Source organism: Poecilia reticulata, chromosome 13 (genome assembly GCF_904066995.2).
Source record: "Poecilia reticulata chromosome 13, P_reticulata-male-v2, whole genome shotgun sequence".
In the NCBI taxonomy this organism is placed as follows: Eukaryota; Metazoa; Chordata; class Actinopteri; order Cyprinodontiformes; family Poeciliidae; genus Poecilia; species Poecilia reticulata.
In genome coordinates this window covers 28,172,325-28,186,507 of record NC_088842.1, presented here as the reverse complement: position 1 = coordinate 28,186,507, position 14,183 = coordinate 28,172,325, and the positions used below count along the sequence as shown (strand labels likewise).

General features: G+C 39.0%; 1 protein-coding gene across 15 annotated transcripts in view; it reads right to left on the bottom strand.

The window, feature by feature from the left end:
• The window catches only part of tenm4 (teneurin transmembrane protein 4), a 210,990-nt gene that overhangs the window by 45,721 nt on the left and 151,086 nt on the right, over nt 1-14,183 (bottom strand). For all 15 annotated transcript variants that reach the window (XM_008426387.3, XM_008426390.3, XM_008426389.3 and 12 more), the window contains 4 exons: nt 11,100-11,219; nt 6,854-7,115; nt 2,831-3,098; nt 2,583-2,726 (listed from right to left, as the gene is read on the bottom strand). In XM_008426387.3, coding sequence (XP_008424609.1) covers nt 2,583-2,726; nt 2,831-3,098; nt 6,854-7,115; nt 11,100-11,219 — 794 coding nt within the window. The remainder of the gene's footprint in view (nt 1-2,582; nt 2,727-2,830; nt 3,099-6,853; nt 7,116-11,099; nt 11,220-14,183) is intronic.

The window sequence follows — 14,183 nt, the reverse complement described above, 5'->3', positions numbered from 1 at the left end:
AATTTATTTTTCCAGTAAGTCAAAAAAAAGATTGACATTAATTTGTATTAAGTCACCATTTTTACTGCAACTAAAATTGCAAGTCTGTTAAGCTCAATTCTCCAACAGATTTCTATATTTTCTTTTTATAAAAAATAGAAATCTTTTTTTTTTTAATTAAAGAAAAAAAGTTAATGGATTGAAATTGAAAATGAACAACATATCTTTCAGGAATTATTAGTATGTTCAAACCAATACAGTTTTGCATAGAAATATATAGGTTACCTTCTGCACGTAGTCGCATATTTATTACTTAGATTTTTTCATTTGTCATTCAGATCTTTGTGAACTTCAAGGAATTGTACTTTTTTCCCAGTCACAGACAGCAGCCAGGTAGCTGCAAGTCATATAAATGCACAATACAAAGGACCTCAATTTATCCTCCTCATACAAGAGAAATTATTACCTCTAGACTCAATCTTACACTGCGGCAAAGTTTGATCGGATCACAAATGTAAAAAGAAGAATGTAATTGAAGACAGATTAGAAGATGATGTGACTTTAAATAGGTTTGTATCTGTGGCGAAAGGCGTGGAAATTGCAAGGCGGGTCTGTGTTTACAATAAGAGGTCATCTCAGTGGATGAAAACACAGGCACAATTTCACGCCAAAATGGGGACCAAGAGCTGTGGCTCGAGTGAAATCTCTTGGAGCAAGAAAAATACACCTCAAACACGATCTTAATCACACAGACGAAAATAACAACACACCTGCATTGTTCCCATTTCTCTACCTCCAAATTCAGGGGCTTCAAAGTCAAGGATTCAGAAACACACGCACACTCACAGACAGCTTTGATATTTTTCACCTCGCTGGTGCCAATTCATTATTGGAAAATCCCCAAATATGTAAATGTAAAGATGTTCCTGCTGGTCAGTCAATGTAATCATATTTGAAATTCAGCATCTGGATGTCTGCGGTGGTTTTTCTGCTTCTGATGGTACTCAGTGACCTGACTTCTCAGAGCAGAACAACATGTGGGCTATCAGAAACGATCAGCCAAGCATCTCTTTCCTGGGACGTGATTTAATCTTTGGGACTGCTGCTGCTCTGAGCAGCAGTCTGACAGCAATTAAATTAGGGATGATTCTAAAAATGCTGGGCATGGATGAGACGCGGAGGTGCCAAACAGGGGAGGGGGAAGGGGATGTGAGGGTGGAGAAACTGGCAGTGCTGGTTTAAAAAGCCGGGAGGCACTTCTATCCATCCTCTGGACACCATGTCCAGGCTTGGTGCCTTATAGATCAAAGTGCCACCTTTCTGAGCAATTTTCAAGTATGCCTCATCTCCTTAGATGAGACTCTCCAGACGCAAAACAGACTGTGAAGCCTTGCTAGTGACAGGTGCTGCCGAAACGTATTCCTAGCGCTGCCTTTGAGGAGTAATTTGTCGGCAATAAGGAAATTGACCCACTTCCTCCTGAAGATTTATGGCAGATATAGAAAGTCAGATCTAACTAAAGCTGAATGACATAGCTGCATGGGGAAAAAAATGTCACATAACAGAAATGCTGGTTAGTTTACTGCATCAAAACCGTTAGATCAAGCACATGTGGCTGATTTGGCATGTTTTGTATGAGCAAAATGTGAAGTGGGTTTATGGCCAGGGCCCAACCTGGCTGAAACTGAGGCCAGGTTGGGCCAAAATTATTAGCCTGATGGTCAGATTGGGTCGGACACAGGGTTCTGGGGTGCGTTTGTAAGCCTACAATACATACAGCACAGAGAAAAACAGATGAAAATGCATGGTGTAAAGTTGTGTTAATGTTAATAACTCTGGGTTAAAATGATAGAGAATCAAATAATGTTTTAAATATAAATTTCATAACAAGTGTCGACTTGACCAGTTTTTTATGTACTAAATTGATATTCCAGGACACAATTACACTGAAAACCCCAATGATAATGTTGCAGAAACTATGTACTTTTTTTCTTTTTCCATATATTTCAACTTTCCACAGAAGGATATGTATCCATCTTCTTTTCTGTAAAAGTTTCATTTTTTTCTTTAATTTAAAATCAAATCCAAAAGCAAAAGTAAAATGGGTTTCTTTATGAGAGCAAATTTTCTGACTTATACTTCAATGAGATGCATTAACTTTATTTAAGAAATTCTACTCAAAAGAGGCTTTTTTTTGTTGCTTCAATTGATCTAGTTTCCTTGTACTCAGTGCGTAAAGTTGAAAATGTCTGCACACTTCCACCAAAATAACGTGTGAACTGTAATTTGTCAAAATTATGGGTGGCCTTCAGATTTTCCAGTCACCATTTAACAAAAAAATATCAAAGACTGAAAATACTTCATTTACACAACTTCAGGGTGTTTTACTGTACTTTTTCTGTACTTTCACAGGCAGTGAGTTGCTTAAAATAATAACCAAAAATAATACGTTCTTAGCAATGAGATGAATATTGGAATATATTCCTCAACCTCAGCACCACATGCTGTTTGAGTGAAATTGGTAAAATGATCTTTTTAACCGATGAAATAAGTAACAAGTCATTGAGAACCGGAGCTTTCAAAGGAATAATGAGTTGACTCACCGCTCTGGATATTTAAAGCATGATGCTTGTCTACTGTCCACCCTCCAAGTTTGGAGGCGGTTGTTTCGTAGCCTTGTAGTACAGCAGTCCTCTTCTCCCACAGAATAAGGTCTGGGCATGATTCATACTCAAAACCCACTGAAACTACAAAAAAAAGAGCAAAGATGAGAAACTAGGGCTGAGTAACATGTGCTTTGGATTAAAAAAAAAAAACCCACACCATATGAAAAATATATTTCATCACTCACCAAAGGCTTCAGAGAGGCCGTACACCTTCTGGCTGTAGACGTCCGTCTTGTCCCACACAAAGTCATAGGAGAGGTTGGGAGCTGCAGGAAACCACTTTCTGAACAGCCTGCCTTCCACAGCCACCATGAGGTGAACCTTCATCAAGTTGAAAGGAATGGTGGAGTGGGTGAGGGTCACCCTCAGAATTGACTTATAACCTGGAGTTCTGCTGCTTAGATAGCTGAGCTTCATCTCTGTCCCTGGTATATGCACTTCCTCCTGTAGAGACTGTGGGCAAAAAACACACAAGAGTTATTAAAGGAAAGGAAACGAAAAAAACCTTCTATAGGTGGGTGACAAATTAAGATTAAGTACATGTTTGTGCTACATAGCAGGAGTATTTGTATTGTATTTTTACCAAACGCCAAGGTTAGGCATTGACAAAGATTAGTTTTTCCCAGTTTGTCCACCTTAAAAAAATCTCTACCGTCTCGCAGTGTTTCTATCTTACTGCAACACCTGCTGCTCAGATAACAAATTGAATGCTATATTTGTGATTAGTGTGATCATTATACTGCATATACCGTTCCTTGAGTAAGAACAATTATATAAATCGACAGATGTTAATACTTCTTGCAATCAGAAACGTATGTGCAGCCCAAAAACGAGTCCTGTTTTCAGTCTGTGAACTGGCAGAAACTAGCTGGGGAGGGGAAGCGTTGTGTTAAACTTTTGTTCAACTGGTACATTTTCTCTTTTTAAAATTACTTCGCTTTAGAAATGGTATGGCAGAAAGTGTTACTACTTTCAAAACCATAAACTTTCAAATCCTGAGAACGGAAACCAGCCCATGCCCAGTCATATTTTTCATTTCTGTTTGTAAAGTGACAAAATAAGAGTACATTAAGCTGTAATTTATAACTGTGAAGCAAAAAGGAAGTCCTCGAGAACCAATGTCCCTTCTTTTTTTCATCTCCATTAGCAGATCAAATTTAACTGATTTAATTCCCACTTTATAAAGATAAACATCAAACTACTTGAAGAATTCTCAGCAGTCAATAACCAAAACGTCAATACAGATGTTGAACTTTACTCAACTGAAAGTTTGCAAAACAGCCAAGTAAATAAATGATTTAGAATTTATTCAGAAAAGAACATTTAGGTGAAGCTAAATCCACTAAAACTGTTCAAACTTAGCAAAAGCTCAAAACATAGACTTAGCTCTACTATTAGCGAACTAGTGGTAGTGTCCCCACCACTGATGGTACATTTGATCAAAACGGGAATTATCATTGTTCAAATCCTGCTGTGCAGCAGATAATCTGTGTTCGTACAGCCCATTCACTAGAGATCCACCAATGAATTGACCAAAGATCATAATATTCCAGTGATCAGCTGTGATTGGTGATCAGATGGACAAATCCTTAAACATATATAGTATATAATGTAATTCCCTCATTCATAGCTGGATTTCAACTGGTACCACTATCAAAACACCTGCTGCACTTTGTTTTAGTGTTTCACATTTAAAGAGAAAGAAGTGTAATTACTCAAAATGGGATGCAGAATTTGGTATCCACCAGGAAAACCCTGATTTCTACACCTTATTAACAAGTGTGATTCATTTATTTGTAGTTCATCCTCAAAGGTGTGCTTAACATTTTCCATTTGCATTCGTTTCTTTCTGGTTTTGTACCAAACCGAAACAATGACGGGCAGACAAAACAGATAATTAATGTTACTCAGTTGGTCAGAGGAAAGCCTTTTGTCTCGTGTTTTTAATTACATGCCTTGAACCATATGTAGGCACTCGAGGGCAGTTATGAAACACTAACCGGTGGACAATTATGCTCATGGATAAAATGGTATCTGATGAAGGATTTCTTTAAAAATACTCCAATGAGCATTTCCAAGAGCGGATTTAATAACTGCAAGCGCTTCATTAGAACAGCAGTCCCCCCAGCAATGCATGTGACAACAGCATAACAAGGAAGCCCTTGGGCTCTGAGTCTATTCAGTACAATAACATATTTAGTTATAAATTTAGCTTGGTGAGAGATAACAGTGCTGCCTTAGGGAATTTACTCCAAGATGAGACCTTTATCAACCGCTGGACGATAGAAGCTGTAAATGAGCACTTTCATACACGGCACAGAGTACAGGCTTAAGTTCAAGGACTGACAGCAATGGTTTGGTTGGCCTGGTCCTCAGGACTAAAATTAAATCGCCTCTTGTCGCCCGTCTCCACAGCCCGAAACGACATGTAGAGCAGCAATCAAAACAGCTGCTCAAAGCGACATTGGTCAGAGGACATGTCACTTCTGATGTATTTATTTTTAAATGCTCACAGATTGCAGCTATTTGTGGTTGACTGATCAAAATTCCCTTTTGCAAGTGTAAATGTAAGTGTAAGTGTCCTTGTGTGGCACTATCAGAATATAAACAATTCTAAACACTGGGCTCCTATGAATAGACTAAATTACATACTAAATTTACAGATATGCCATCAATCATGCGAAGTAAAGGGCAGAGATATGCCTGCAGACAAACAGGATCAAACAAAATGAGGCGCACACACATGCAGAAGTGTGCGATCGCACAAACAAAACATGCAGATGTGGGCGAGCGACAAACAAATGTGTGGGTGGGAAATCTAAAAGCAAATACTGTAGCAAAGTGGTGTGCGCATGTGTTAAAGCAATAACCTCAAATTTGCTGACTTGTCCCTATGTAAATGATCATAAAATGTGGACGTTTTAATCAGGAGCTCGCACATTTTTCAGGTCAAAACTAGTCATTTGATTCAGGTGTGAGTAAAAGGGGGCAGCATCAAAGCATACAGGATACCAGTCCTTGAGGACTGACTTTGCACGGTGCTGCTTTAAAAGGCAACTTAATCTACCCATTCTCTGTCATGGCACTTAAAAGAATGTGTGTGTCCTCCGCCTGTGATCTTTATCCGAGTGCACTAGCCTGCAAGTGGCATCTGCACCACGACAAGGCATGGGCTGGTTGGAGCTGTAAGCTAATTGACTCAAGGGTTACTTCTATGGTTTAAAGTTATTTTAATGAAATGCCAGAAAACATGCTGGAGTGAAGACATAATTTCTATGGATATATGGATTTGACAGTAGCACAATGTTGCCTGTTTTCAACCTGTTTCTACCAGTAAAATTTTACTGGATAGTTCAAGTAGAAACAGAAAGTCATGCTGTGGAAACTACCATATTTACAAATCACTTCAGTCAAAAAAAGTGTCATGAAGAGGGAAAAAAGAACATATAAGTTCAACCTGGCTGCATCCAAACTATAAAAAAAAATGGGACGTATAGTCCAGAGAATACGGTTTAGAAATACATTTGTCTGTAATAAATGCATCTCTAAACCGTATGTTAATAATAGCATGTTAATGTTGACAATCACCAATTTTATATTCATTTTGATGTGTTATTTTAACAGCAGAAGAACTCAGTCAATGTTATATTACAAAGGATGGATGGATAAACGAATTAAAGGAAGAAATGAAGAAAAAAAGAAGGAAGAATAAACAAAACAGATGGTTGAATTAAAAGAGTGATGGTAGGAAGTTGGGGAGGATGAGAAAAATAAAAATGGAACAAAGAATCAAAGGATGAAACAAATGTAGGATGAAAAACTAAACAAAATGGTAAGAACAGGAGGAAAGAAGGCAGGAAAGAAGGTAGGACAAAACAAAGGAAGGAAAAAAATGGGAAGGAAGGAAATAAAAAAAATATTTTCTTTTTTCATGCTAATCCAAACTTTAACATCTTTCTTCTCTGTGCTTGAGCCAAATTCCCTCCCTTTCCAGACTTCGCCATTCCGCGAATGACTGGATAATTCGGCCATTTTTACAAGGGATATAAAAATGACAGTACAGCCACGAGCCATGGTTCCTTTTCCACTTTAGTTTATGAATAATGTTACGACCCTCTTCCAGCTGTTAGGCAAGAGTTATTTGAAGGAGAGACCCACTTAGGTTTCCTCCTGCAGGGAAGTGAGCAGGGCGGGAGACGGAGCATCACCTGGATTTCGGGCACCACTGTCCCCCTTTCCGAGCAGGAGCCGGCGAAGGCTGTGAGCGGCGCCGGGGACACCACGGGGACGGGCCGGGAGAAGCTGCTGAGGTCGCAGCTCGGGATGTCATTTTCCTCGTGCCGCATGACAATGGTGTCCATGACAAAGAACCGTCCCCATGGCAACCACAGAGTGTGCTCCTGAGTGATGAATGGGGCGCGCTCAAAGTGCAGGGCTATGGCTATGCCCCCGTTGGTCACCAAGTCGAAGCTGGAAAAACAGAGAGGATGAACTGATTCACATTTTGTCTTTCATATCGCCGTGGTTACAATGAGGCAGACAGTCGTAAAGAATGGGTTTATAAATGAAGGCTATTAAGAAAGGATTATTTTCAGCATTAGGCATTATTAAGCAGTCTCTCAGGCACACACATGCTGAATATTCAATAGGACTTATATTGATCACAATCCTAAGATCACATTTTTCCACTATAACTGTATGAATATATTATTTTAGGGAGGAAAAACAGCAGATTTAACAGTTTCATCTGTGCGTGTGTGAACGCTGAGCTCTGTTCTCATTTCTATGTGCACAGAGAGAGAGCTTTGCAGTGCCGGATGAAGGCAGCCGCCACTGCTTTATTGATCCTTCAGACGAAGCCTGTCCACGCTAACATCAGTCTAAAAGCCCTGCAATGCAATCCCATCTGCTGTTGCATTAAAAGGCCCTGTGCCTCCGCTCTGACCTTAGCTTCAGTAAACAGGCTGCATCGTGACAACAACATGGCAGCACCTGCGCTGGACTTCCGCAGCTCCTGTCACTTCTCGCTAAGAACCAATTAGCACCTGGTCACCTACGGGGCCCCTGGGACGGGGCCATATCCTCCCGCATCCTCACACAGGAGGCACCTTTGCTAAATTACAGGTAAAGAAGTAGGTCCAAATAGAAGCCTCTGAAATAGGCAGCCTCCCTGTTGGTTTAAGGTTCTATAAAAAGAATATGCTATGTCAAGCTTCCCCTGAGGGTAAGCATTTGAATGTTTGCGGGGATAAAGGGAAAAAAAAAAAAGTAGCTTGTTCTACACTTTGCGGTTCAACCTTGGCTGGGTGTGAGCGGCAAAGCGGTCCGGAGGCTGCAGAGCTGTTGTACTGGTGCCAACATATTGCCGTGACCCATGAGCGGTCTGGCAGTGGCAGCCTGTCAGTTTGCATGACACTAGGCAGGCTAAGCACACACTCAACACTTGTGGACAAACACCCGTGGGCACGGGAGCCAATCAATTACTGGATTTAGTAGATGTTATCAATCAAGTTTAACACCATGTTAGAAAATGGAGAAAGTTGCCTAGAAACCTGCTGGCTTTGGCTTTCAAATCCTTATTAAATGATTCTCTTGTTCTCACCTTTCATCATGTTACAACAGCAAACTTTAACACAGTTTATTGGAATTTCAAATAATAAACCGATATAAGTAGTATATGGTTGTGGAATCAACAGAAGGAAAATATTATACAGTTTTCAAAATGATTAAAAATCATTTAAAGATTTGTATTCAACATACATCTTTTTAGATTTTTCTTTACCAGCCTCTGCTTTGCCAATTAGCTCAGAGAGCATCTGAAAGATTTTCAATTGGACTTTGACTAGGACATTCCAACACATGAATGTGATTTTGATTTAAAACACGGTTTTTCAAAGTGGTGGATGTGCCCCCCTTGGACGACAAGATATCAGCACTATTTTTTTTTAACATATAAGCTTATGTCTGATCAGTAATACGTGGCTGATATTAACAAGCAATATTTATGTCATGTAGTCATGTGGTATTTGTTGTCGTGTGACAGTGATAATGATGCAGCATAGGATTATGGGGAGATTAAATGAAGCAGAGAAGCAGTGGCAAAGGCAGTGATATGTTCAGGTTTTTCTAAGCCATCAAAAAGTTAGTGATATCGGTAAACATCAGTTATTGGTAATAATAGGAAAATTAATATCAAATCCTCGCATCGGACTAAATTTTCACATCGATACGTCCTTAATTTCCATCTTAAACCGCATAAATAACAACATACAGATTTGTTTCATCTTGATTGTGTTGTGACTCATCACATAATCCTTGTTAGCATTTTATACATTATAAAATCGGGACTGCCCGGATACTCTGCTCATATATACAGTCCGATAAAGCCCACGTAGTTTAAAAAAAAAAAAAAAAAGAAACAGCACAAATCTCTTGTTTGGACCAAAACAACGTTTCAAGATAGCATAGGTAATGGGTAATTTCAAAATCTAAACCCTTTGAAAATAAAGAACACATCACAGAAATGAGTTGAGACAGCTTTCTCATTTCTAAGTGGGTGAACAGGTGCGTTTCTGATTTCACGCTGCACTGAGCCTGTTTACAGTGATTGCAGGGGTAGTTGCAGGAGACTGGACATGTTTACAGGGGGGGAACCAGGGAGATGGAGTAGTGTTTACACATATGCTGGTAGGGGGAAAGGAGTATAAAGCTTTTCACAGGAAAAGCAGAGTGATGCATGGAGAAAAATGGGACACGCATAAATGTGGGAGAAAGATAAAGACGAGAAGAGGCATGGCAGTGGAAAGGACATGGACCTGTACTCAAGGAAGGTGGCCAGAAGAAAAAAAAGCTTCAGGGTAGAGGAGGATTAGACAGGGGGAAATGTGAGCAACTGCAAGTCAGACAAAATAAGTAAAGGAGTGGAAGATGATGAGGTTAAGATGAGACATTTCTGTATAAAAGGGAGTAATAGAGTGATGGAAAAAAAGAATGATTAAGATCAAACGTCTGGCAGATCTAAACCTTTAGAGTATGAGGCTGATAAAAGTATCAGGAAGAAGTGGGAGTTGGAGAGCGAACAGAGATTCATGCTGTGCTGTGATACAGCGGCTTCGTTTGCTACAAGGCCCTCCTAAAACAGAGATATAAAGGGGGATTGAGGGAGCTTGTGCAATCTGATCCTAAACTGTGTGCCTGAAAAGAGCAAAGTTTAAAATAAAATTATAAGTTTTTTGTATGTCAATGTTTTCCCTTTTTTCCATGGAACAAATTCATGCCGGTCTAAAGGTTTTGGTCTTTCTAAACAACAATTTACATTTTAACAAAAATGCTTTCAGAGTCGCTGGAATTAATCAATATCAAGCTAGATGTTGAGTTTTTAATGATTTATTTGAAACATAATTTTCCCAAGGAGGAATTATTATAAAACAACAGTTCTAAAACTTAAATTAACTTTAATTTCAGCTAAGTTACGTGCAGAACTCGGTTCTGGATTGGAATTCAGTGAAATTATCAACATTTTCTCAAACATATATTCTGTTGATATTGATCATGTGCCTATTGCGATAGATATCGTTATTGATTTATTGTCTAGCCGTACAAACGTGGTCACAATTAGCAGTTCAAACAAAGCGATGACTCCACACAGCAGACCATGATTAAGTTTATGATATAGTCCAATTTAAACCCTATAGGAAATATGTGCACTGTCTACAGTAATAAACTAATGCATATAAACAAACCCCAACAATTCCATTCAGAAAAACAGCTAGAATTATGCCAGAAGCTTGATGAAGGTTACAAAAAGTGCTTGGTAGAGGTATAGTTTGCTATATGGGGCCTGTGTTTACATTTAAGACAGTATGTAGAATTTTGTTAATGAAAAGAAAAAGTCTGACTTGTGCACCCCATTCTTGATCTTCTGATCGGCACTGCAGGTTTGTATCTTCACTTCGGTTATCAAAGAAACATAAAATAAATAAAAATTAAAACAGTGACCGTCTTCACAAGAAAACAACCCTTTAAAAGTACTCAATAACTATTAAAATCAAACATTAAGAAATAAAGTCTTAAGCAACTAAACAAGTATTACTTCACTGTTTGATCCCTCCATCGTCAAATAATATCCATCTGCACTGCGTTCTGAGCTGGCACGAGTTACGCTGTCACCTCTCTGCTCCAACCGTATCAGAACTTGTGAGCGCACCAGACGGGCTTTGTTTGATTTCTCTGGGAATTGAGCCGAGAATTCCAAAATTGGACCCGGCAAAAGTACAAAGCAGATCAATAGCGACAGAGCTTGTGGCGGCGATTGTGCTTTTAGTCGCTGCAGTTCAGCTAAATCACATTTTTCACAACATGAATATCACTGCATTGCAATATCAATACATTGCATCTGTTGTTTCTTGTGTGGATGTCTGAGTCCGTGTTTAGATAAAAATGGCCAACTTTTACCTTCCATCTTGCCTGGTAATTGTGTAGCCAAACGCCGGATTGTTGATGAAGCTGACGTTAACGCCAACCAGCGGGGTTCCGTCTGAGGTGACCACCTGCCCACGAATGACACAAGCATGGCTATGCAGGAGAAAACAGAAACATGAACACTTTTAGACCAGGTATGCTGAGGAAAATAAAAACAAGACTTTTCCCCTCTATGTTTCTGTGACTTCCAGCAAAATACCCCACTTGTGTAGCGCTTCAGCGTTTGCTGAACTCATGTTTATAATTATTGCTTTAGAGTTGGCGCAACTAACTTTTTAGTTAGCGATGCACACCAACACTTCTGTTAGCATTAGCAATAAGATTGTGTATCTTTTCTCTCAGAAATATAGTTTTCTGAATTACATGGTTTTATGTCTCATATTTTGCCTTGAGAAAAGGAACAGAAAAGAAACAAAGGAAACATTTTCTAACATTCTATACCACAATGATACTGATTGCAGTGAAATAAACAGATTTACAAAAAGTCAGATTTGAGCAAAAGATTAATTATTCACTGTTGGAAGATATTTACAATGAGGCCAATAACTACTGTACATTAAATAAATTTTAAAAAAAGTAAAAACCTAATATCTGTATGCACCCATACTGCACTCTGCATCAAGATCATTTCCAGTGATTTTACAAGCAGCAATTAAAAAAGTTTAACAAATGCAGCGACCGTCCTTTATTATATGTCATGAAAGATTACAGCCGGCAGTTAGAACACATAACATAACCAGTTTCTATACTGCTGAGTTTTAATTGCATAGAGAACACAACAAGATTTTTTTAAAGGCTGAAAAGCCAGCATATCTGGTTAAACCTTTAATTGTGATGGTTTGCAGGGAGTTCAGTTCTGTAAATCTGTAACAACTGATATGTCATTCATTACTGATTTTCTAAAGGACTATAAAACAGAAATAATGTGTAGCAGGTCCTTATGCACAAGAGAAAATGAAGGGAATAAGCCAAAGCATACGGCCCCAACTTTTATTTGATTCATTTTAACCAGAAAGAAGCGCAACAAATATGCTCTCCGTAGATTCTTCACAGGCCATATAGTGAAAGTTTACAGTACAGATTCATTTAACCCTAAACCAGAAATTAAGCTGTTTAACTCCAAGTAAAAGGGTGCTGTTCCAGGTGTTTTCAACATTAAAATTCCTGTCCAAACAGGACCTCAGTTAAATTAACTCTAAATCCAGGAAGCGCTTTTACACAAAGGTGGCTCTCTACACCTTAAAAACTGTTTTCTTTCATCCAGAATGGAGAGATAATGTGATAAGAAAGATTTACTTTGCCCCTGCTCTAATTAAAAAAAAGGATCTATCTTTCCCATTGCAGAATGCAGTTGTAAAAAAAAATAATAATAGGACTGCAGATTGCGGGACTCGCTTGGCTGATTATGGAGACCTCGACAGATTCCCAGTCTAACAGGTCTCGAGAAGCTTCGTAAATTAGATCTGATCATCAGTCCCCACCAATCGATTGTGGGAAGTCATCCAAACTCACCTCCTAATCTTACTAAAGTGATGAGATGAGACCTTGCTGTCTCACATCTCCCCTCCCGTCAGCTCCTGTCTCCATCATTATCAAGGCCCAAGTCATGGTTGACCGTAGTTTCTGTCGTCGTTTGCAAAAAAAAAGCTGGTCCCCTAACAAATGCTGTACTGTCACTTCTTCATTAGACCATGGCTATTTTTAATACGTTTGGGCCTTAAACACTGCCATGCACTGGAAACAATTAACACCAGCATGTTAGGAGCTGCCCTCAACATGTCCTTACCAGAGGCAAGATCATTCACCCCACAGTAGTCCGGTCCCTAGGAACCCAGTTTTATGTTAATTAGGCCAAGTCTCCTTGAGAGGACCTTGGATGTCCAAGAGTGCAGCGTAAACAAGGAGGAGGACACTGCTATAAACGATTAGGCTCACACCTAAAGAACTTTCTGAACTCATTTACATATAATAAGCAATAAAGAAAACCCAGTCAAATCCTGGGTGCCTGATTAGTCATTCAAGGTGTGAGTTTATTGAAGGGATTTGTTTGAAAAGCCAGCCATCCATGTTTTCTCGAGATGAAGCTGTAAAAGTGGAACTATCTCGTCCCAGGCTGTGTGAAGCCCATGGGAAAACGATTCCTTGCCGTCGAGAGAAATGATTTAAATATTCACATCAAAATGAAGAAGGAAGAAAGTGAACATTGGGACTTTACTGGAGAAATTTCCAGCTGGCACGAAATAAAAAATATGTGTTACATATTTGTTATCACCAGTATGTTGTGACAGTATAACATGAGACAAATAATCTGTGAAAAAAAAAATCAAGGTCCTTTTGCCTCCTCCCTGCAGTCCTATTGTCTTCTGCAGAAATACATAGTCAGAAACCATCAATCAGAGCCATAAGGAGGGTCTTAGCGCTGTCTATCATGCTCTTCTACACCCTGCAGCTGAACTAATGGGAGAGAAACAATGTACCATTACAGAAGAACTGCTTATCTGCCATCATCTATGGCCTTGCTTATTATCCTGCATGTTCACAGTAAGTTTTGGTGTAGTGAACAAGCTGTACTGAAGGGGAAGGCATGAGCAGCGCATACACGAGATTGATTGACAGTTTTAAGAACATTCTCTGACTGAGCTGTGTATTTCTGCAGAACCGCAGGGGGGAAGCAGAGGAGTTATTTTCTTTTCTGTTTTATGTCATATTGTCAGGATGTAGTGAAAGTTTTAACAAATATGTAAAGAATATTTTTTTTCATAAAAATGACATCTTTTATGATCCTTATAAAATTAAGAGCCGCGTCTTGATGTTTTCAACTTTGCAGATAGGCATCAGTGGGTGAAAATGTTTGTTTTTTTTACCGCACAAAAACATTTTTCTACCCCTCAATTAATATATTAATTTCCTGTGACATTACACTACACATTACTTCCAAAAAGTTCGTTTGATTTCAGACTTTTCAAATATTTTTAAAAGAGATGCACAGGAATGTAGCCAGATCTTATAAAATCCACCCTATGATAATTTTTCAACCAAATGCCTATAATGATACTC